Source organism: Gouania willdenowi, chromosome 16 (genome assembly GCF_900634775.1).
Source record: "Gouania willdenowi chromosome 16, fGouWil2.1, whole genome shotgun sequence".
Classification (NCBI taxonomy): domain Eukaryota; kingdom Metazoa; phylum Chordata; class Actinopteri; order Blenniiformes; family Gobiesocidae; genus Gouania; species Gouania willdenowi.
In genome coordinates, this window is record NC_041059.1 from 38,039,150 (window position 1) to 38,063,641 (window position 24,492).

Sequence of the window (24,492 nt, forward strand, 5' to 3'; positions counted from 1 at the left end):
AATTGAGAATGGATTTACAACTTCCCTGGATTTTGAAGACATTATCGAGGACTGGTTTCCTTAGTAAGTGCTGCTGGTTTTATTTATTGTTATTTATTGTTGTACAGTTTCTAAATGGTCTTGATGAATGTGAAGGGTTCATGTTTGTCTTCTTGTTCCTATTAAAAATCACAGGTGTGAATATGGGCTCCAGGAGAAGGGACAAGAATTTTTGCTCACCCAATTCAGGCTCGTTTCCCTTGGCTGTCTGAGCAGGTTAGTAAAGAAAAGTGAAAGAATGTGTTCCTGGTTCAAACATAAGGATCAAGTTATTTAATGATTGCTTATTTTTCTACAATGTCTCTGTGATTAAATCTTCTTTTAGAATGCAGTCTACTAAAGCACACCATCCATTGAAACATCCAAACCAGTGGAGAGAACTGCTGAACAGTCCAGACCAGCAGCTGAGCTGCTGAATGTTGAATACAAAATGGCAATGAGGTGATGCTTGTCCATGAAAATAAATATCTTTACTACTACAGCACACTTTCTCTTACTTCAAATTTTGTTGGTCTTTGTATATTTGACTACTTATTTAATTAATCAATTTAATCAACACATTTAATTAAGATTTTCTGCAAAATGCAATAGCTTCAACATTTATAAATGTTGAATCTTAATTAAATGTGTTGATTAAATGTAAACAGAAAAAGAGATAAATCTTATTTGCGAATAAGATAAATCTCTGTTTAGATAGTTTACTGACACCTATTGGTTATTTACTGGTACTACTGCCTTAACAATGACACTCCCAATGGATAAGATAAAGATAATTTAATAGCATTTAATAGAGCTGTGTAACGACGTATAAATAATGAATATCAAAAAATAGTCTGATAGACTGTTTAATATACAACACATGACTTATTTTGGCATACAAACAACCAACTTGTAACCAAAGACTAGGATATGTAAAATGTGAATTAACGTTTATTAATAACTTTGGTAAGTTTCAGATTTCAATTCCTAAATAACATTGATGGAGGGGGGCCCAAAAAATACAGCCTGCCTTGTGTAGTCTATTTATTTAATCCGGCTCTGCTGACAGTATATGCGCCCAAACGGAAGAAGACCATCTACGTTCTCAGCAGCATGCACAGCATTGTTGAGACTGAGGATACCACCAAAAGGAAGCCAAACACCATCACCCAATACAACACCACAAAGTGCGGCGTAGATGTGATGGACCAGATGGTGCGTGAGTACAGTGTGCGCACAGGAACACGGCGATGGCCAGTTGCAGTGTTCTACAACATGATTGACATTGCAGCACTGAATGCATATGTGCTTTATCAAACATCCACTGGGAGGCAGGAGAGACGGATAGACTTCCTGTTGGAGCTTGCAACAGAGTTGGTTAATGTAGAAAGAACATAACATGGCAGTGCCAGGTATGTTCCAACCAATGCTGAGTGAGGAAGTGAGTGCTGAAATGACACACACACACACACACCTAATAATGCATATTGTAAATATTTGTTTTATTACTTGTATTTTGTACTATTTTCCTGTTTTCCTAAACTATGATAAAAGCAAACAAAAAACAAATCTCAGTTGGTCTTTTGTATATTTCTCATGTCACACACTCCTCATCAATAAACCTCAGCAAGAACTGAAAAAAAAGTTGCTCCCCCTCCCGTGGTGCCTTGTTTACATAACAAAAGCGTCTGTTTGCAGTTTAGGAGAAGGTGTTAGGTAAAAACCTTCAGGTCAAATGACCCTTCTGTGGGCTTTATAGGTATAAAGCTCAAATGACCCATCAATGGGACTTCTACCTCAACTCGATCAGATTTAAGTTTTGCTGTCAGTAAATTGTCACAGTATCTTTCTGAACCAACACAACAACATTGGGTTGCAGCTAAACATATGATGAGATACTTAAAAGGTACTGTAGACCAGGAATTGTATGATAGAAAATATGAAAATCTTACACTTTTAGCCTATTGTGATGCAGACCAGGGTACGGACCAGAATGAAAGGCCCAGTGTGACTGGCTACTGCTTTAGTTTGTCTGAGAGTGGGCCTGTTAGTTCCTGGAAGTCCAAGACACATTCCACAGTAGCTTTATCCACGTGTGAAACTGAATACATGGTTCTGTCAGCTACAGCACAGGAGAGCCTTTACCTTACATTTTTGTTGGCTGGAATGGATAATGGGATGAACTATACTCCTGTTACTATTTTTGAAGACAATCAACAATCAAAGAATCCAGTATGTCGGCAACGGTGCAAGCACATTGATATTCATTATCATTTTGTACATCTGTACTCTGTGATGGCAAAATAACGATTCAATATTGTCCCACAGATAGAATGGTGACAGATGTTTTTAGAAAACCTGTGACTAAAATAAGTGTTGATAAATATGTGATATTCCTATTTGGTATTTGAAACTTTGTGAAATGTTATGTACCGTACAGTAATTTTGTGACTTTTTTGTGCTGTACAGGAAATATTTGTGATATGTAAATAGGATGCACCGTGTTGTGCCCAGGTCAATTTAAGAACAAGTGGGGGTGTTGAATGATTGAGCTGTGTCCTCAATCAACCTACTTCTGGCTGTGGGCGGGGTTACACCCCGGTGTGCAATTTCAATAAATGGCAAGTGCTCATTCGCAATGTGAGTAACAAGCAGGCCAAACAAAAGTCAAGTATGTCTCCACACCAGTTATTTCCAGCTCATCGACAGGGTATGCCTGCATCAACAACTGAGATTGCCTGACTGATTACCAGTGTAACCAGTTTGTGTGCTTTATCTCTCATATAAAAAAAATTTTAAAAAATGAATGCAGATAATGACAGTCAAGGGTAGGACTGTACACTTCATCTTTCTGGCATCACCAACGAACAGGAAGGCTTCGGAGCTAGTCCTTAATTCTAGGGTCTAGAAGGTGAGTCTGAAATTTTTGTTTTCCTCTCTCCGCGTTCCCTTTCTGCGTTATTTGTCCCAACCAAAAAAGAAAACAATGTTTCTGAGTGAGAGAGTGTGTCCTGGTCCTGGTGTCACGTACTGAGTTTACCTCCATACTAAGATTATAACCCTAACCTAAACCTAACGCTAACCCTAACCCTAACCTAATCCAATAAACAAAACACGTGTACGTTCACTTTGAAAACAAAAATAAAGAAAAATTAATTATTTTTTTAGCAAAAATTTAATTTTCCAGTAGTGCGCATGTCCGCGCATATGCTCATATACAATCATAACACTGGTTCAAAATTAATGTAAACCGCATTTTGCAAACCTACAAATTAAAAGTAAAAGTTAAGAAAATACCTGTAAAATGATCAAGATGAAGGCTTGAAGAAACAAGTTTTTGTTTTAGTTCATGTCTCTAGGATTTTTATCTTATTGTTTTATAAGTGAAATGAATGATAATGTAATAAGTGTGTGTCTAAGAGCAAGTCTTAGAATGGGACAAGGAACCTATTGGAATTGCTTTTGTTATTATGGTCCAAAGTCCCAAAATGGGACTTAGGAACATATTGTAATTGTTTTTATTAGGGTCCCAAGTCCCAGAATGGGACAAGGAACCTATTGGAATTGCTTTCTTATTATTAGGGTTCGAAGGCCAGAAGTGGACTGGCCAGAAGAATAATCCATGTCACTACAACTTGTATCTACCTTTTAATTGTATCTTAGTTATTTTTTTAAATTACATTTTTATTTTTGACATCCATTTTTGTTTAATTATAGTTTTCTTTTTTATTAGTATTTATTTTGTTTCCTCACAGAACAACTTATATTTTCTTTTTAATTAAAGTGGCTTTTTTCTCTCGCCAGCCGTGAGTTGGATTTTCCCGGTAAAAGGTTTGAACTTTTTACCACCGCCATGTTCAGCTTCCAGTCCAAAAAGATCTACCTATTCATGTTCATGGGCATCCAGCTGGTGGTCATTGCCCTGCTCTCCAGGGAAGCATACCAGAAGAGGGTCACGTACTTCATCCCCATCTTACGGAAAGACAACGCTTCCATCCCAACAGGACGTAACCAGACGTCTACGGCAGTGGTGGCAAATGGAGGAGATGTTTACGCCAACCTTTCCCGTCTGTCCAAAGCTCACAGCCAAGGGGAGAACCTGCCTTACTGTCCAAAGACCTCGCCTCTCATTGGTCAGTGAGCTTTATTCATGTTTGTGTTCAAGTGACCAGAAAAGAACCAGAATTATCAGATGATGATTGATGGCTAATTTCTTTAAGATGATTTAAACGCATCACTTTTGAGTTCCAGATGATGTTGTTGTGTATGTAATTATGTATAGCAGACATGGGCAACTTCCACTCTGTCTAATTTTGTAAATGCACAAAATGCTTCCAAAAACACAAAAAAAATACACAAAACAACAGTAAATATACACAAATATATTTTAAAAAAACAATAACAACATACAAGACAACAACCAATCTACAAAAATAACTTAAAATGTACAACACAACACCAAAAGTACACATTAATGACTTCAAAAACACAAAACGTAAACACAAACTCTTTTTTTCCTGTGTTAATGCTAAGATTGGGCATCTGCCACTCTGTCTAATTTTGTAAACAAATAAAATAATTTCAAAAGTACAATTAAATACACAAAACAGCAAATATACACAAATGTATTTTAAAAAAATATCTAATCTACAAATCTACAAAATTAACTGAAAAATATACAACACGAAATCAAAAGTACACATAACGTCAACACAAACCATTTGTTTTTTTTTCTGATTGGGCACCACTCTGTCTAATCTACCTATAAAAGCAAGAATGTTCTGCGTGAGTGTGTATGGAGCGAATATCTCACTGACACAGTGTCTGTTAGACCTGAAACGTTGTCAACGACTTCTAAATACCCCAAGTGTGTTTATTCGTTATTTTGGAGTAATTTGCTGTTGCAAAATGTTCAAAACGTTCGTTTTAAGCTTACGGCCCTCTCGGTATTGAGCGTTTTAAAAAAAAAATATACTAAATGGGAAAAATAAAACAAAAAACTAAACAACATGCATATTATTAGGAACAAAAAGTACACAAAACAACAACAAAAATGCACAAAAATATACAAAATGACTCCAAAAAACATACATTTCAGAAAAATACACCAAACAACAAAAAATTAAAATGACTCAAAATACACAAAATGACAACAGAAATGCACAAAACTACACCAAAACATATACAAAAATACACAAAATGACTACAGAATCACACTCTAATGGCAAAAAAAAAAAATAATAGTACAAAAAATGCCCAAAAACACAACAGAGAGATACAAAAATACACACAATGACTCCAAAAAACTTACAGAAAAATACACCAAAAGGAAAAAAAAATATAACAGAGTAAAAAAAACAAACACATTGATCATGCACATGTCCCATAAAATTGAACCAGAGAAATCACACACGTTATTTTACTTTTCACTTGCAAATACACCCCTTTATAACACTACAGAGTGCTGAGTATGTACACATCTTTGTACATCCAACCTTCAAACACATACTCATTTGGCCATAATTGACAACTCTACTTAAGCTCTCACGATATGAATACATACTTTTGACGGGAACTGTACTAGTTATTTAAAATAAACAGCGTACATAATCTGGCTGTTTTTCTCTTGTTTTCCCACTTCCCGTCTAAAGACGGCAAATTCCAGATTATCTTATGTCTTCTAAAATAGGGTTCTCAACCTTAGGGTCAGGACTGCATTTTGGGTTGCTAGACACTGGGAGGGGGTCGCCAGATATGCCTTCAAGAAACGAAGGATATTTTTTTCAACAATTTGAGCAATTTGATTTTTGCTTATTTTTACCCTTTTTCTGCAACAACGCCAAACTTGCCATAGTTTAACCTATTTTCATCACTTTTTCTGACCATATTTTGGCTCCTTTTAATGCATTTTTGCTACATTATTCCCATTTCAAATTTCAAAGCCTTTTCTGCACATTTTTTCTTTAAAGACATTTTGGACACTTATAAACCCTTTACACCATTTTTCCACCTGATGTCGCATATGTTGACCCATTATTGTCACTTTTAACCTCTTTTCTATGGAAGCCCAAAAGTCATAATTAAATAAATAAAAACAACATTTTGAAATAAAGACCATTTTGAGACCTGGGTTCGGTCTAACACGGTGACCGTGACAGGTAGCGAGAAAAAAGATAAAGGATATTTTGTGTCAAGATGTCAATCAACTTGATTTATTACCCTAAGCCCCGCCCACTTCCCCCTGCCCCATCGCTAAGCCTCGCCCATTTCCCTGCCCACACAGTTAAGCAGTTTTTTTTTTTTTAATTAAAACTGTATTATTAAAAATTTTATTATTGAAAATAAACATCTATTATTTACTATTTAAATGAAAAAAATAAAAAAAAAAAGATTGTGGCGCCCTTTGCTGGACAAATGTGGCTATGACATTTAAAAGAGTGTTTTTTTTTTAGGCATAAAAAAAAAAAGTTATGTCCTTGTCCTACAACATGCCCGGACTTGTTCAAATCCGGAAAATCTGCCTGTTTGGTGTTAGGTCTTTACATGTATAATTATTCAACCACCTTCAGCTACAGTGGGGGTCTCCGCTCTCTGGAACCTTTATTTTAAAGGTCACGGGCTGAAAAGGTTGAGAACCACTGTTCTAAGATGATCCTATCAGATGGTCCTGTGATCTGATATAAGCTCAGAGTGAATTAGTCCTAATAATCAGCTCTGAAACGGGTCAACATTAGTAAATATTAAACTTGTTCAATATTTACGACCAAAACTCCTCGTGTGTGTGTGAGGAAAGCTGACGACTCCCGTCTCATTAATCATGTGATTTGTGACGTGGAACGGAATGTAGCCAATCAGGAAGCAGCTGACTGAGAAACGCTTAATGCTGCATTCAATGGAACTCCACAATTCCCAAGTTAAAATTCCCGATTTCTGAGTTCAACTGAGTTCAGCAGCAGCACGTTGAAATCAAACATGGCTGACTGCTTTAATATGGGATTTTCTTTCAACTTCAGGTGGCGTTCAAAGTTACTTTTTCAGTTAGGAGGTTGGAAAATGCAGAGTTCTGAGTTGCTTGGAGCGCAGCATTTGATCACATTGTTTGATCACGTGTGTGATTTTGTTTATTCATACTTCATGTGTTGATCTGTAACAGCAGGGTTCTCGCCAGCGCTGTTGAGCGTAGGGGCCCCCGATGTTGTAATTTTGCTACCTAACAAAGCGATGGCCCCCCATGCTCCATTTTCATCATGGTAGGGGTATTTTTTTGTTGTTTTTTTTTCCTTTTTAATTGGTACCGTCGTAATAATTGTTGCACACTTTGACACTAAAAGGACTTCCAGGTGTGCACGTGTTGTTTAAACTTTGAATCTGAATAACCCAGAAACACATACATCAGCCTCACCGTCTATTTACTACAGGCAATTTGCTCAGATGCTCCCGTCTTTACCTGTGGACCCCGAGGACCCCTGCAGCAACTTAGCTGCCCCCAATGCTGCCTGTGCGCATCCTCTGCTTGGTAACCGCAATTAACGTCCAATATAAACAGTGTGCTTCAACCAGACTTAGCATGTACATGAAGCTGCTCATCATGTTTATAACTCACAACAGATCATTCTATATGTGCGCACACGGATGTGAACACCATCTGTTGAAATATTTGTGCTCAAAGAGACATCTGCTTCATTCTGGTCAGACAGGTTCAGGTCGTGTTCTCTCGTGCCAGGTTCTTTTTTCTTCGGCCCGATTAAAGCTTTACTGTGCGTCGTGTGTGTGTGTGTGCGTTCATCACGTGTGTGTGATCTTGGAGTCAGTCTTATTCAAAAGACTTATACACTGGGACCTTTACAAGCATGAATAACTATAACTACATTCATCATCACCTTCACCAATTCAGCAAATAACGTTTAGCTTTAAAGTAAGGCTGGAACAAAGATTAAAAAAAACAACTTTAGCTCAACTTGACTCAGAGATCAAAATTGTCCACACCAATGGTGCTCGCTCACACACCACGTAATGTCCCTATGCTGTGAAAAAATTCTGGTGAGAATCCTGAACAGATAAAACATCTCTTCACATTTAGAAAATCCTTATATGTGGACCTGCTTAAGTCAAAGCTTTTATCAGTTGGAAATCTAGCAAAGGAATCTGGGAGGAGGAAACAACCACAGCCAGTTATTCTGCTTATTGTGCAGGAATCAGGCCTGACAAAATATTTGAAGGAGGTGTGAAATGCACTTAACACAGTCTGAGGCTCTGCACAAATCAGACTTTTTTCAAATCTGATCCAGAAATGTTTTCATATTTATTGTGTAACATGAACGAGAACACAAAATATCAGATTTTTTCTCTCCCCCCAAGAAAATCTCAATTATGTAGTTTTCCCATTTCCATGTTCCATGCTGTCTCAGTTCCATTTGCTTGCCCTAATCAGCTGCAGAGCTGAGTGTGTGAAAGACGAGCAGAAAAGTAGCTTTAAAATAAGAATATTTTGTCATAGAAATATTGACTTGTCCCACCCTGACACTTTGTCTCTATTTGCTTCTATTATTTGGCTGGAGCCAAGTGTTCAGTGTTTGTTTCCCTGAGCTGTGTTGGTCCACTGGTGATCTGTGTGAACACACGTGTCATCCTGCCTTTGTCCGACTGGTTTTAATGTCACTGCAGGCGCTTTTAGCGTTTTTGACCTTTAGAAATAAATGGTGGACACTGGAAACCCTGATCCTCTTTGTTGTTTGGAAATGGGAAAAAAACGTGTCAGAGGAACCAAGAGTCACATATTAAGAAGGTTAAGATGAGGTTCACCTGAAGAATCTCCTCATTCATTACAAACAAACTCAAAAGTCTCACAGCAGGCGTGAAAAGACTCCATAGCGTTCCCTTTAGCTTTAAGAAAGAGAGATTTGTTTATGAATGTTTAATAATGTACGATATAACCCTTTATTGGTGTGTGTGGTCTTGGTCCCACTCTGTAGCTAAAATACGACAAAGCTAGCAGGCTAATTGCAGTATCTACTAGATACTAGTTTAGAGGATCGCTAGAGGAGCAACTGGTCCCGGTCTACGTGATTGAAGTAGCTCCTCCTTCTGTAGTTACCATCAGCTCCTGAAGCCACGCCCATTGTCAACCACCTTGATGGGCTGGTCAGATCCAGCCTAATTCTACATTATTTCACACCAAGGGCAGGTGTAGCATGAGTCGTCCAACAACCAAAGGGTTGGGGTTTCCGATCCTGCTTTATTCAAGTAATTGTCGTTGTGTCCTTGGGCAAGGTACTTTACCCACGTTGCCTCGTATGAATTGCTCATGAATCTTCGTGGTGGTCAGAGGGGCCGCAGCCACGCTTCTGTCATTATTCCCCAGGGCAGCTGTGGCTACAATGTAGCTTACTACCACCGGTATGACTGATGTGACTGGTGTGAATTTATAATGGTTTCTGTACGTGCTTTGAGTCTCCTTGAAAAAACGCTATATAAATCTAAGCCATTATTATTATTATTATTATTATTATTATTATTATTATTATTATTATTATTATTATTATTATTATTAACACTGGGCCAGGTCGTGCTCGCACACGAGCTTTAAGTGTTTAGTTTAGAACCACAAAGATGCAGATAATGGATGTTATGTAATGTGGAGGTGAAACGCTACTTTTTTCACCCTCTTTGGAGCGACCAGAATCATCAATAAGTCTGGTTACAAACTGTGACACTACACCTAATACGACTCTTCCAAGCAAAATAGCTGCAATCATGTCTCACAAATGGAACGTTAATTTACCTCCTGCTGCTCTAGAAGGACTTTTAAAGAATAGACCTTAACCAAACCTCTACTATCATATATGATCTTATGGAGCTTGCCAGTAAAATTCACTACAGGTACGGTGTAAAATGATAGCAGTAGCCATTATTGTTGGTTCTTGTGCTCCCTGGTGGCATTTCCACATACACATTTACAAATCAGAACACATGACAACACCATATGTAGCAAAAGTCACAAATAGTCCTTCATTGAGGAGATTCTTAAAGAAGTAGTACCTTTTATTTTGGGATTCTTTTTTTCGTTTATTTTTATTGATAATAAAATGTATAATGTATAGCAATTTTCCATTCAATTCATGCAATTTTGAGGAATAAATAATATATTGGGATATATATTATCATGATATAAATCTACCTATATCATGACATAAGTTTCTCCATATCGCCCAGCACTGTGCGTGTGTGTAGATGTGTTTTTATTTTTTTGCAATAATGTGTACTTTCGATGAATTAAAAAAAATGCATTTCTAATTAAAAAAACTTAATGCAAGTTAAGAAATAAATTGTTGATTTTATTAAAAAATATATGTTTTTGTTTCTTTTAATTTTTTAATGAGGAAAAAAAATACAAAATTATACAAAAAAAAAATTTACAACAAAAACTCACAAAAAGTGGAAAAAAAGTCAAAATTATGGGAGATAAATATGACAAATAATACAAAGAACAAACATTACATTTACAAAACACAACAATAAATACACACAAAACCAATGACAAATTGATAAAATAACACCAAAAACACACAATGACAACAAGAGAAAAATCTACAAAAACACCAAGAACAAGAACACAATGATCAAACACACAAAAATGAGAGAAAAATATATTAGGTGACACAACATTTTTTTATGAACTTTTCTTTGATTTTGTGTTTTTTTGTTGTCATGCTTTGTAATTGGATTGTTGTTTGTGTGTTCTTTGAGTATTTTTATCTTTAATGTTGTGTGTGTTATTTGTCGTTCTTATTTTGTTTTCCTTTTTCTACGTTTTTCTGCATTCTTTCTTTCATATTGTGTTTTCATCATCATTTGGTATGTTTTTCTCTTATTTTTTGTGTTGTCAATACATCTTGGTGTCACCTAGTATATAAAAAAATGTTATTGATTAAAATGGAAGGTCAAAGAACTGTCTTTTCTATTGTCTCACTGAAAACATGTATTCAGGGTAAAAAGGGTTCATTCTGTGTATTTTATGAACTAAATAGTGATGAATTGTTTCCTAAAGGTTTGTTTTTCACAGCTGTTAAACTCAGTCCTTTGTTCTGCCCTCGTGTCAAGCTCTTAATTTGAATGATTCAAATCTCCTGGCTGTGGTTCCTCTGCAGGCGGTCGCATCAACGTCAGAATCCATTCGAACTTCACCATGCAGGAGGTGCAGAGGAAGAATCCCCTGGTGGTCCGCGGGGGACGCTACAGGCCGCCGGACTGCGAGGCCAGACACCGCACGGCCATCATCATCCCTCACCGCGACCGTGAGCACCACCTCAAGGTCCTGCTCTACTTCCTCCACCCGTTCCTGCAGCGGCAGCAGCTGAACTACGGCTTCTACGTCATCCACCAGGTCACATATTTATTAATCAATTTATTATTAATAAGAAATTACATTCATTAATCTGCTTCTACGTCATCCACCAGGTCACATATTTATTAATCAATTTATTATCAATAAGAAATTACATTAATTAATCTGCTTCTACGTCATCCACCAGGTCACATATTTAATAATGATGCATCAATTTTATATAGCGCTTTATCATAGACACTCAAAGTCGCTTTACAGAATTAAGGTATTATTCTTTCACTCCCCACTTAGTGGTGGTAAACTACTATTGTAGCCACAGCTGCCCTGGGGCAGACTGACAGAAGTGAGGCTGCCATAGTGCGCCATCGGCCCCTCCGACCACCACCAACACTCACTCACACACTACATTCATACTAGGCAATGTAGGTGAAGTGCCTTGCCCAAGGGCACAATGACAGATCCCACTGGGTGACTGCCACCCCACTGTGGCACCTGGAATTCTCAGTGTTCTCCCATCCAACTACTAACCAGGCCCAGACGTGCTTAGCTTCCGAGATCTAACGGGATCGGGCAATGACAGGCTGGTTTGGCCATTTATTTATTAATCAATTTATTATTAATAAGAAATTACATTCATTAATCTGCTTCTACATCATCCACCAGGTCACATATTTATTAATCAATTTATTATTAATAAGAAATTACATTAATTAATCTGCTTCTACGTCATCCACCAGGTCACATATTTATTAATCAATTTATTATCAATAAGAAATTACATTAATTAATCTGCTTCTACGTCATCCACCAGGTCACATATTTATGAATCAATTTATTATTGATAATAAAGTACATAAATTAATCTGCTTCTACGTCATCCACCAGGTCACATATTTATTAATCAATTTATTATTAATAAGAAATTACATTCATTAATCTGCTCGTTCACTCTGTTGATGTTTCCAACCTAACAGCGTTTGTAATGTTATTCCAGAGATCGTTAGTGTTTTGATCGTGTTTATATTATTAATATTACACATATTCAGACTCAAGGAGGTGTTCAGGGTTTTCCACTGATGCTGATTTCAGCCGATCCGAGCACTTTTAAAAACCTATGAAAGCAGCTCAGCAGCAGTGTGGAAGCGAGGCAGTCCCAATCTCCGGCTCTCATTGGGCCTTGGGTTGAGGTACACCCTAGACAGGACGCCAGTCCCTCGCAGTTTTTGAAAAGCCCTTACCAGTAAAATGTATTATTATTATTCTTATTAATAGGACAAATGAGATTTCCGAACGTGAAAAGACTTATTCAATCCTTTTTGTGTCGTGTTTAATTGCTTCATATGTCTGTGCACAACTCCCCCTGGTGGTTGGTCTGTGAAATGCCTTTAATCATGGTTTATTCAGGGATTTAATTCATTTAACTAAACTGAACCACACACAAGAACGAAATTTGTGTGGTTTAATTCTAGTAATTATTGATCCGTTATTATAATCAATTTCTTTTTTTTTTTTAAATGGAAAGTTCCTAATTTAGAAGATGCGTATTAATTTTGAAAGAGCTTGAGGATCAAAGTAGAGAAACACTGTGTGTGTGTGTGTGTGTGTGTGTGTGTGTGTGTGTGTGTGTGTGTGTGTGTGTGTGTGTGTGTGTGTGTGTGTGTGTGTGTGTGTGTGTGTGTGTGTGTGTGTGTTAGGCTGGAAACTACACTTATAACAAAGCTAAGCTGATGAACGTGGGTTTCCGGGAGGCGATGAAGGACGAGGACTGGGACTGTCTGTTCTTCCACGACGTGGATCTGATTCCTGAGGACAACAGAAACACGTACGTGTGTGACGCAAACCCCAAGCACGTCTCCGTTGCCATTGACAAGTTTGGATACGAGTACGTCTCACGCACACACACACACACACAGGTCCCCTACCCCTCCCATCCTTGTTCTTCCTCCTCCTCATCCTCTTTCTCTTCCTCCTCTCTGACTATAAAATATGTGATTATGGACACACGGGGTGAGGGAACACGGGGAGCTTTCTTCTTGCAATGGGATCCTATTCCTCAGAAATAACAGCGACCTGGACGAGCTGAGACATTATGGTATATTCTGATGAGAACCCTGTTTTCTTTTCTTTCTCTCAAGTAAGATCATATTTGCCTTTCAATGAGATGCAACATCTTGTCTCTAAACATTTCATTAATAAATTATATATATATTTTTTATAAAGGGTTATCTTCCTTTTTATGCACCAACATTGCAGAGCAAAACAAACTTAGTTTTCATTAAAGTTATGTTATGGACAAAATTGTTGTAACAAGGACATGAAAAACATTTCTTCTTTCTACTCCTTTTTGGACAAGATATAAAACTAGTCCATGCTTTTGTTACCTCTAGACTGGATTATTGTAATTCTCTTTTAGCAGGCTGCCTGAGCAAGTCGCTTAAGACACTTCAGCTGGTTCAAAATGCTGCAGCACGTGTACTGACTAAAACTAGGAGAAGAGATCACATTACTCCTGTATTAGCCTCTCTGCATTGGCTTCCCATAAAACATAGAATAGAATTCAAGATTCTTCTTCTCACTTATAAAGCCCTAAATGGACAGGCACCAGTCTATCTCAAGGAGCTTGTAGTGCCATACAATCCCCCCAGAACACTACGCTCTCAAAATGCTGGACTACTCGTTGTTCCATTTGTCTCTAGAAGTAGTATAGGAGGAAGAGCTTTCAGTTATCAGGCCCCACTTCTCTGGAACCATCTACCAACCACAAGATACCATTGGTTATGATTTGGCGCTATACAAATAAAAGATTGATTGATTGATTGATTGATTGATTGATTGATTGATTGATTGATATTGTATGGGGTGTTAAGGGGATTTTTTTTTTTTTTGCATTATTGTATATTTTAATTATTATGATTTAAAAAAAATAAGAAAATGGTACCTTTTAATAAAATAAAAAAATAAAAAAAACACATTAAAATGACTTCTTAGAATGATTTTATACCTTGGATCATAAACTATGCAGAGCCGCCATTTTAGACAAGATGTGATGCACTTTCTTTGATGGGCATGGCCTGTCGCTTTAAAGAAATGGTGCATTGTGGGAGGTAGAGACATAACAGGTCTGTTTACATTGTGCAAAGTGTAGTTTTTCTGTTAGCTCTTGGAGCTAAGCAGCAGTGTGTCACCACTATTTCAGTGATAAAGTGCAGCATCCAGATTGTATGATAGGAGAGGATTAAATATCACCTTTCTCAGCAACTTACGGCTTCTTGATGGCCTCCCTGCACCCACTCAGCATCAGAATTAGCCTAAGAGACAGAGATGTTGTTACCAGCGGAAACGAGCCATGGCTGAGTAGTGAGGTGTTGGAAGTGCAAAAATATGGCTAGCAACTGCGATGAAAGCTGCGTGAAAGGATATTTGTTCAATGACGGGATGATGCTCCACTACCTCTGATGATCAACGCCTGACAGCGCCCTAACAAACCAGTATGTCCTCCAGTTCATCATTTAGCCACAAGGAAATAAGAGGGAACAATCTGGTGGGAATGTGGTTAGTGCCATGACACCACCTATAGCAGGGGTGAGCAAACTTTTTGGCTCAGGTGCCACATGGACTTTTAAAAATTGACAGACGGGCTGGGTCAGCACCCGATGCATACATACATTCTTCTTCTTCTTGTCTAAAGTTCAAATTTATAAAATTTCATAACAAATCAACCATATGCGTTACAGATTTGCAACTTTCACCCAAATTGATCCCCAATTCTAAAGAAAGGTTTGTACATTTAAGGAGAGACAGGTCTGTTAGTAGAGCAGTGCTTCTCAACGTGTGGTAGAGAATGGAGACATGACAGAATGAAATTTTCAGTTTCATGTCAATCTTCTTAAAAACACTTTCTTCATTGACAATAAAAATCATTACTAGGCAAATTTAGAATCCTAAAATGTATCAGAAATTAAAAGAACATTCAATTAAGACTGCATTAGATACGTGACTGGGATCAAAATGTAACTTGGAACTAAAATGCAAACATAATGATTTACGTCAGCATGTGAAGTGGAGCGGAACCAGAAACAAACTTTTAATATCTGATTTAAAACATTTATTTACTTTTTTGTTTTCTTAAGCTTTTTGGCACATATTGCAAACAAAGTTATGTTGTTTCCTGAATATTTGGACTGCTGTACTTTTACATTTGTTTTTTTATGCAGGTAAATAATGTCATTTAGTTTTTCAGTTTTGATTTATTTATGAAATGTACTTTTATTATGAAACATGATGATACTTGTTCCCTGTTAGTTCATTTCATACTTGTACTGAATTTATTTATTTTTGTTTTTGTTTTTTGTTTTTCTACTGCACTTTTTACATTTGTTTTTTGTTTTTTTTAATTCAGATAATGAGTTTAATTTAGTTTTTGATTTATTATGAAATGTTATATTACTTGTTCCCTGTTGGTTCAACATATTTTAACATGTGTTATTTGTCAGAATTATTTGGGGGCAATGGGCACATGTGGGACTTGAAAGTTCACATACACACACACACACACATATATATATATATATATATATATATATGTGTGTGTGTGTGTGTGTGTGTGTAAAAGTAGCTCAGTTAAATAAAAAGTATTTGCATGAAAAAACCCTCCAACATAATTTGTTAATAATGGTTATTAGCATAATTAGCAGCACGTTTGGAGGAAAAGTGACGGTGGATGTTTTATTCCTTTAAAACTGCAACAGTTTCTTTGCAAATAATAAGGCATACAGCCTTTGACTGGACTTCAGTGAAAAGTATTTACTTGTCCATTCATTATTAAACACTCAGCTCTCACTGTCGACTCTTCTTTTCTTTGGGCCACTCATTGTTGTAGATGTGTATCGCTGTGTTAGCAACGCGGTTTTGCTCCGTCAATCTCCACCTGGCTCACAAGGCGCTACTCTGCCTTGTGAGCCAGGTGTATTCACACGACACCACGTGATCCCGCAACAAAACATCAACAAAGAACTTACTTTGATTATCCAACGTGGAAGAACTGTTTATCTGGCCAGATATCCAAGTTTCCGCTTCTACCATGAGTAAGTTCTTCTGCCGCTTCTTTTTCTTCTTCTTTGTGGGTGTGTTTTGGCGGTGACCAATCTTACTCTGCTTTCTTCCTCATCTTACATTTTCTGTCCATACCCAGTAGGATGTCAGGCATCACAGGACTAAGTCAAAGGAATGCAGTCATAATTATGATATTGTAACAGACTGAGTCCTAATGTTCCACATGTAGTTTATTCAACGAGTGTTGTGGTTTCCCATGGCCGTGAAGGCATCATTGGGAGAGTATTTTCAAGGAAGATGATGTGAACGTAGCATATGACACATTTACAGACACAATAATGACAATTTACGATAAATGCTGCCCTTTGAAACAAATAACAATCAAAAGTAGAACTAACAAAGTACCATGGATTAATAAGAAAATAGCCAACGTATGCAAAAAGAAAAACATACTATATAAAAAATATATAACAGAAAAAACATTAAAAGCAGAAATACGTTATAAAAAATACAGAAACAAAGTCAATAATTTACTAAGAGAAAAAAAAAGAGAATACTATGAAAAACAATTAAAAGAGAATAAAAACAAAAACAAAAAATTGTGGGAAATTATAAACAACATAACCATGCGCAAAAGCACAGAAAAAGATACAGACCACTTTATAATAAACAATGTAAAAGAATACAATAAAAACATAATAGCACAAGAACTCAACAGTTTTTTCATAAATACTGGAAAAGACATAGAGAAAGGGATTAATAAACACCCAACATTTAAATGGAACCATTTTGACAATGAGAAGAAAGACATTGATAAGTACCTTGTACTTGAAGAAGAAACAGAAGCAGAGGTGGACAGAATAATCACAACTTGTACCTCAAAAAAATCCAGAGACGTTAATAATCTAACTATGACTTTAATAAAAACCATAACAGCTGAAATAACCCCGCCATAAACACATATAAGCAATCTATCATTCAAGAATGGTGTTTTCCCAGAAAAAATGAAAATTGCAAAAATCAGACCGATTTACAAAGGTGGAGAAAAATGTAATTTTACTAATTATCGACCTATATCAATATTACCACAATTATCAAAAATTCTGGAAAAACTGTTTATGAACAGACTTGACAAATTTATAGAAGACAATAATATACTACATGAAGGACAATATGGATTTAGAAAAGGACGTTCAACAGCAATGGCTATAATTGACATCACGGAGAATATAAGAGAAGCATTAGAAAAAAAACAATTTGTATTCGGAATTTTTCTGGACCTAAAAAAAGCCTTTGACACAATTAATCATGATATTCTAGAAGAAAAACTTCAAAATTACGGAATACACTACAACGCCCTAAAATGGATTAAAAGCTATATGACAAACAGGAGACAATATGTTGACTTTGAAGAACACACATCAAAATGCCAAACCATACAATGTGGTGTTCCACAGGGTTCAATTTTAGGGCCAAAACTGTTCATTTTATATATAAACGACATTTTCAAAGTCACAAATTGCCTCAAACTAACGTTGTTTGCAGATGACACAACCATTCTATGCTCAGGTAAAGACATTAAAACTCTAATAGAGTCAACAAATGAAGAAAATTAAAACATGGTTAGATGTAAATAAACTAGCCCTAAACGTTAGTAAAACAAAATTCATCAAATTTGGAAAGAGAAAAATGGACGAGAAGCTGACCTGGAAAAAACATATACAAATAGTTAAAAACAAAGTTGCCAAAAGCAGTTACATCCTATGGAAGCTTCAACAAATCCTACATACCAAATCACTTAAAACAATCTATTCTTCACTCATAGCATCGCACTTAAATTACTGCTCCGAAATATGGGGAAATAACTACAAAACGTATCTTGAACCACTATTTAAACAACAAAAAAAAGCTATAAGAACTTTACATAAAGCACCACACAACGCACACACAAACAAATTATTTGTGGAGGCAAAATACCTAAAACTGCAAGAAATAATACACTACAACACACAAATACACGCATTTAGGGCTTCATCTAAAAAACTACCACATCAAATACAAAAACGTTTCACATACAATCAAAATTCCTACGACTTCAGACATAATAATGTGTTCAGACCAGACAGGGTTAAATCGAACGTTGGCAAACATAGTACTGTGTATAGAGCCATGAACCTCTGGAATAGCCTTGACGCAGAGACACAACAATCCATAAATCTGAAAGGATTTAAGGAGAAAACACGGAGGACATTTCTACACACATACAGATCTCAAGTCAACTCTTCATCGAACTCTACAGCAACGACATGGAACTCATCAACTGGTCATTGAGCGCCATTGACAAAATCTTCACGACGAGGCAATTGCTACAGCACGAACCAGCGTGTCCAAAGGACACATACCCAAGTGGATATGCCACGGATGCACGAGGGAGAAGCCTGATGCTCTGTCTCTCCCAGTTGATAGTGGAAGATGTGGAGGACATCTATCTGCTAGGGGTCATGATCTTTGGCCTGCTAATAACGTGGGTATGTGTATGTGCATGTGCCTTTCTGATGGATCGTAAGCTGAGGCGACTCTCAGAGGATATGAAGGTTCTCCGAAAGAAGAAGAACTTTTCGTTTGGAGTGTTGGAGGAACGTAAACAACGACTGGAAAAGAAAGCTCGAGGAGATACGGAGAAAAAGGACAGTGAAGAGGAGTAACAACAGGAACAATGACTGCAGACGAGAACACATCACATAAAAAAGGACAAAAAAAAAAAAAAACGTTAATGATGAAATTTATGAAGAAGATGAGAATGTTTGACAAGGGAAGAAACGAGGTTTGATGTAAAATTATCTGTGTTCAAATCAGGGGACGGATCTGGATAAGCATAATGCTTTTTTCCGTCGCCCTTTCCGGCATGCAAAAGGACAAAAATAAATAAATAAATAAAATAAAAATAATGTGATTCTGCTCTGAATGTCAAAATGAATTTCTGTGATTGCAACCATGTCGGAAATGAACTGAATAAATAAATAAATAAAAAAATTGTTACGTGCAGCTTTCTCTGCCAATGTTCATCTTTGCTTACATGTGTTCTGTGTGTTGATTGGCTGGGAGGCTGGAAAAGGGCGGGCGTAAGCGGAGAACATTTGGTTCCCACGGGCGTTGAGATAAATGACGGAGTAAGACGGTTCATTTTGTGTTTTAATTGTTTATTTTGGCTTCGGCGGGCCGGATTAAAAAGACCAATGGACTGGATGTGGCCCGTGGGCCGTAGTTTGCCCACCTATGACCTATAGTATCCCCTGTAAGAAGAAACGTAGTAGTGCTCTGAATAAGTACATTTACAAGCTGCATGGAAGGACTTTCTGTGAAGGAATTCTGTCGGGCCGAGTCTGATGTTAGACATAACTTTGGCTTTGTACCCATTAGCTTAGCCTATTAGCTTTGCCCCCAGGTCCCTCTCATAGCAGCTTGGCTTGAAGTGGTCCTCACATACCACCAAATTTGGTCTGAACATAAACGTGTGTATTCTGTATTTATATTATGAAGCCAACGTCTGGATACCTTTGACATAGTGTCATTATTTGGTTTAGAGACAAAAAAAATGTTTCTGTAGGATTTTTCTCTTGCTGTTATAGCAACCATTGTTCAGAAACTGGACTGACGAACAACTGTTGTCCAGCAACAGCTAACATTGAGCAACAAATTTGCGTCATATTCTGTCCAAGATGGCGGCTCCCCATAGTTTACCTCTCCAAGGTATAAAATACTTCTAAAAAGTCATTTTAATGTGTTTTGTTTAATAAAACGGTGTACATATTTTGTTTATTGCTAATACATTAAACCTTATATATATATATACATTTCTACTCCAGGTACTCTTTAAAGCAGTGGTTCTCAACTGGTCTCACCCTGCGACCCAATTTTGTCACCGTCATTAAATCGCGACCCACTTTTTTTTTCTTTTTTTTTTTAACAATTCAATTAACCAAATTTAATCTTACTAATCTATAGAATCTTTTTTTTTTTAAACATAAATTTATATATTTGCCTGTGCAACAAGCATTTCACAACAGGCCTGTCAAAAGAAAAGTTTATTTCAAAATAAAAGACAAGTCCAACCCAACCTGAGAGACTTTAAATATTTATTTCTTTTTGACCAGCTGTTCCCGACCCACCCAGTACAGGTCCGCGACCCACTTTTGGGTCCCGAACCACCAGTTGAGAATCCCTGCTTTAAATAACATTTTTTTAGTAATGTTGCAAAAATGATTGGTTTTATTGGATTGTGACCGAATAAAAAGTATTAACTAATGTGCAGTGATGCGTAACTAGTTATAATGATCACCATCACAAGTGAAGCACCAACATGTAACCTGGATCATATAGAGCAGTGGTTCCAAAATGGTGGGCCGTGGCACACTGGTGTGCCTTGGGATTTTGTGACAACCATACTGTTCCGGCGATCAGCCTGAAATGTGATCTCATCATTGTATAATTAATTTGCTCAATTAATTTGCTGTTAATGAAGTTGTTAATATGAGAAGAGGAAAATTGTTTAAAATGTGTTTAAACTTGTTTATGTATTTAAGGGCTAAAATAAGTTAGTATTTAAAATATAGCAAATATCTTTTTAATAAAATTCAGAGTGAAAATATTTAATTTATGTATGAAAATAGTATAATATAAAAGTATTTCTATTAAGAAATTGTTACATTTGATATAAACATAAGGAAAAAGGTTTCAGGTTATGAAAGTAGACCTAGTTTTCTGTTTGGTTAATGCCTAATTTTACAGATTACTTACCTGCATTGATTTAATTCAAAAAAAAGTTTAAAATATACATTTATACTGCAATATACAACTACACAAAAATAATTATATTTTCATTTACTAATTCGTATGCACTCATTTCATAATACAGGGGCAAACTCTATACCTGACAACAATTCTTTAAAAAAAAAACAATATAAAAAAAGAGAGAGAGAATGCAATCAGTATTTTGCTGTTCCCGCGGTTGCGCAGGCGAGATTTACAAGACTGTGACAAAGGCTGTAGGACAACATCAAAACATAAAAACAGCGAGAGGGAAATTGGAGTGCTTTCTTGTACGGTTGCCCGTCACAATAGGTGTGCCTTCAGATTTTTACTTGTCCTTTGGTGAGCCTTGGGCACAAAAAGTTTGGGAACCCCTGATTTAGAGCACGTCAACTATGTAACATGTGCCCCCTGGTGGTTAGAGCTGGTCAAACCTTCAGCTGAAGAACCTTTTTGACCTTCTCAGGCTTCCGTACAATCAGGTCTTTGGAGGCGTGACCGCGCTGAGTCCGCTGCATTACCTGAAGATGAACGGATTCCCCAACAACTACTGGGGGTGGGGGGGCGAGGACGATGACATCGGAGACAGGTCAGACACACACACACACACATTGATTAGCCATCACACTATGACCTCTGATCAGATCACTTACAGTCACACAATAAGGAAACAACTGATGTTTAACAACATGACCAGCATGGTCCTGTGTGTGTCTCCACAGAGTCTCTCTGGCTGGGATGTCCATCAGTCGTCCGTCTTTGAAGGTAGGACGCTACAAAATGATCAAACACAAGCTGGACAAAGGAAACAATGCCAACACAAAGAGGTGACTCACTTCCTGTATGATGAGAAAACGCTGCTAGTGTCAAACGTATACCAACGTACTACACACTCGATGATATACTGTTTACTATATGTTACTCCCCTCCAGTTGAAATCACGAAACCAAGGTGTCCTTTGAGCTACAGGCATTTATTAACATCTTCATGCATCAATCATGCCGTGATAACTAAACAAAATACACAAATAATAAAATGAGAGAGCATTCTTATAGAGAATAATCATCAAAAACATACTGTATCACAAACACAAATCAACATATTCACACAATGTAGCTTGATAACATTAATTGCAACTGTCATGTGAATCGTGTTGTCATGAAAGTCATTAGCTCAGCTATTAGCTTATTATCTTAAACATAAACTTATTACCAATTAGTTACAAGTAGGTTATAATATAGAAACAACAAAAAATGCAAACAATTTACCTCATTGGCCACATTAACCAAAGGGGGTAAAATTAACTTCACAACTGTAGGAGTCTTCACTGATGCACAGAATCACTCAAACATCTTCCTGAGATGAATCTTTCATGTGCTCTTTGCCTCGTGTGTGTTCTGCTTCCAGTGGCTAGGTAAAGAACATAACTCACAAAAATGTCCCACCCCCAACTGCACACAGAACATTAGTTCCACCTCGGTAATAACAGAAAAGTTCTTTAGAAAGTTATTCTTAATTACATTAATGTTATAAAAACGAAAATGTTATTTAAATTAAACGTAAATCATTGTTGTATTTGACTCAAAATTATAGACTTAAAATGTGCAGGCCTAACTGACTGATGGCACTACACTATATTATTAGGATGATGAGCGTTCCCGCTGTAAGTAAGTAAACATCCAAATTTCCCAGGATGCATTTCAAATATTCGACAAAAACCTAAAGCACACTGAGGCTAAATAACTCTGTTGATTCTCCACCTTTGAAAGTTCATAAAACATTTTAAGTGAGAAAGTGACCGAGTAGAATAATATGTACTCATTTGATCCATAAAACCTACAGAAACACATTTCATGCTGACATTTCAGAGATTTTCAGAGACTCTCCATTGTGCTACTGACAAAATGTTCTTTAAAACAGGATCCCTATTTACAAAAGCGTTAAAAAATAAATGGAAGACAAGAAGAGATGCTTTTATTTTGAAAAGAAGATGTTTGACTTTAAGCTTGAAGCCATTCCGCTTGCAATGCATCATGGGATGGTTGAGTATGACTAGTGTGCCCACCGTGCACACTTAAAAAATGTCACCATATAGTATTTATCTGAGTATTTCTCACCTATTTAATCTTTTTATACCATCTAATATGAACGCGCTACATATTAATTTTGATGTCATCCTTAGTATGAGTAGTACGTTAGCGTGAATACTACGGTTGTGTGTAGTGTATTAGTATGAGAAGTACAGTAGTGTGTAGTACGTTAGTATGAGTAGTACATTAGTATGAGCAGTACAGTAGTGTAGTGCATTCGTGTGAGTAGTATGCTAGTATGTAGTACGTTAATATGAGTAATACGCTACTATGAGTATTAAGTTAGTATGAGTACTAAGTATGTGTAGTACTTTAGTATGACTACTAAGTTAGTATGAGTAGTACGTTAGTATGAGTAATACATTAGTATGAGTAGTACATTAGTATGAGTAGTACATTAGTATGAGTAGTACATTATTATGAGTAGTACGTTAGTATGAGTAGTACATTAGTATGAGTAGTACATCAGTATGAGTAGTACATTAGTATGAGTAGTACATTAGTATGAGTAGTACATTAGTATGAGTAGTACATTAGTATGAGTAGTACGGTAGGATGCCTTTTCCAACATAAACTTCTCTGTTCCAGGTTCAATATGTTGAGTAAGACGAGTCAGACGTGGAAAGAGGACGGGATGAACACTGTGGAATCTCGAGTCATCTCCCGGGAATATCATCCTCTCTACACCAACATCACCGTGGACGTCGGCACAAAGGCCGGACTCCCTCCTCCTCCTCCGCCGCCTAAAGCTGCCACCATGGCGGACCAGATCCAACATCATGGATAGAAATAAAATCACAAAGTGGATCAAATATATCATGTTTGTGTAAATAGTGACTGTACTCCTGAAGCTTCTTTTTTTTTTTTTTTTTTTACCTTGTCTGCACATGCTGTCGAAGGTTAACACTACAAGAAGTGCAATCTTTTAACAGCAATGCATATTTTATTATTGCAATTAAATAAATTTATTTATTTCATTGCATAATTGTGACCATCACCAGCCCTCCCTAGGGAAGGGTAAGAAATACTTTATTAAAGGGAGGATGTAAAAAAAGAGAGGGCAGTGTTTACACCAAGGTGAGGGGTTGGAGGGGGGTGGGGAAGTTAACAGGGAAGAGGGATACAAGATAGGATATGGAATGAGTGGGGAATAGTTGTTAGGTTCCAAGTGATGCGATG

General features: G+C 36.8%; 1 protein-coding gene across 3 annotated transcripts; it reads left to right on the forward strand.

Moving 5' to 3' along the window:
• Window positions 1-2,651: 2,651 nt before the first annotated feature.
• On the forward strand, window positions 2,652-24,129 carry LOC114477611 (beta-1,4-galactosyltransferase 3-like). 3 transcript variants are annotated; one of them, XM_028470031.1, is made up of 7 exons: window positions 2,652-2,929; window positions 3,823-4,151; window positions 11,166-11,401; window positions 13,057-13,184; window positions 21,690-21,812; window positions 21,946-22,050; window positions 23,902-24,129. In XM_028470031.1, exons 2-7 carry the CDS (start codon window positions 3,872-3,874, stop codon window positions 24,098-24,100), a joined length of 1,071 nt encoding a protein of 356 aa, XP_028325832.1. In that variant the 5' UTR covers window positions 2,652-2,929; window positions 3,823-3,871; the 3' UTR covers window positions 24,101-24,129. The 3 variants fall into 3 exon arrangements, with proteins under 3 accessions (XP_028325832.1, XP_028325833.1, XP_028325831.1); XM_028470030.1 differs by having other exon boundaries at window positions 2,655-2,929; window positions 13,057-13,244; XM_028470032.1 differs by lacking the exon at window positions 21,690-21,812 and having other exon boundaries at window positions 2,653-2,929; window positions 13,057-13,244.
• Window positions 24,130-24,492: the final 363 nt, after the last annotated feature.

What these genes read in the sequence shown, in the direction of transcription:
- LOC114477611 (XM_028470030.1), top strand. Translation starts at nt 3,872, where the DNA reads ATGTTCAGCTTCCAGTCCAAAAAGATCTACCTATTCATGTTCATGGGC. An exon ending in ATTGACAAGTTTGGATACGA is followed by an intron (nt 13,245 to 21,689) that starts GTACGTCTCACG and finishes TGACCTTCTCAG; the next exon opens with GCTTCCGTACAATCAGGTCT. An exon ending in GACGATGACATCGGAGACAG is followed by an intron (nt 21,813 to 21,945) that starts GTCAGACACACA and finishes GTGTCTCCACAG; the next exon opens with AGTCTCTCTGGCTGGGATGT.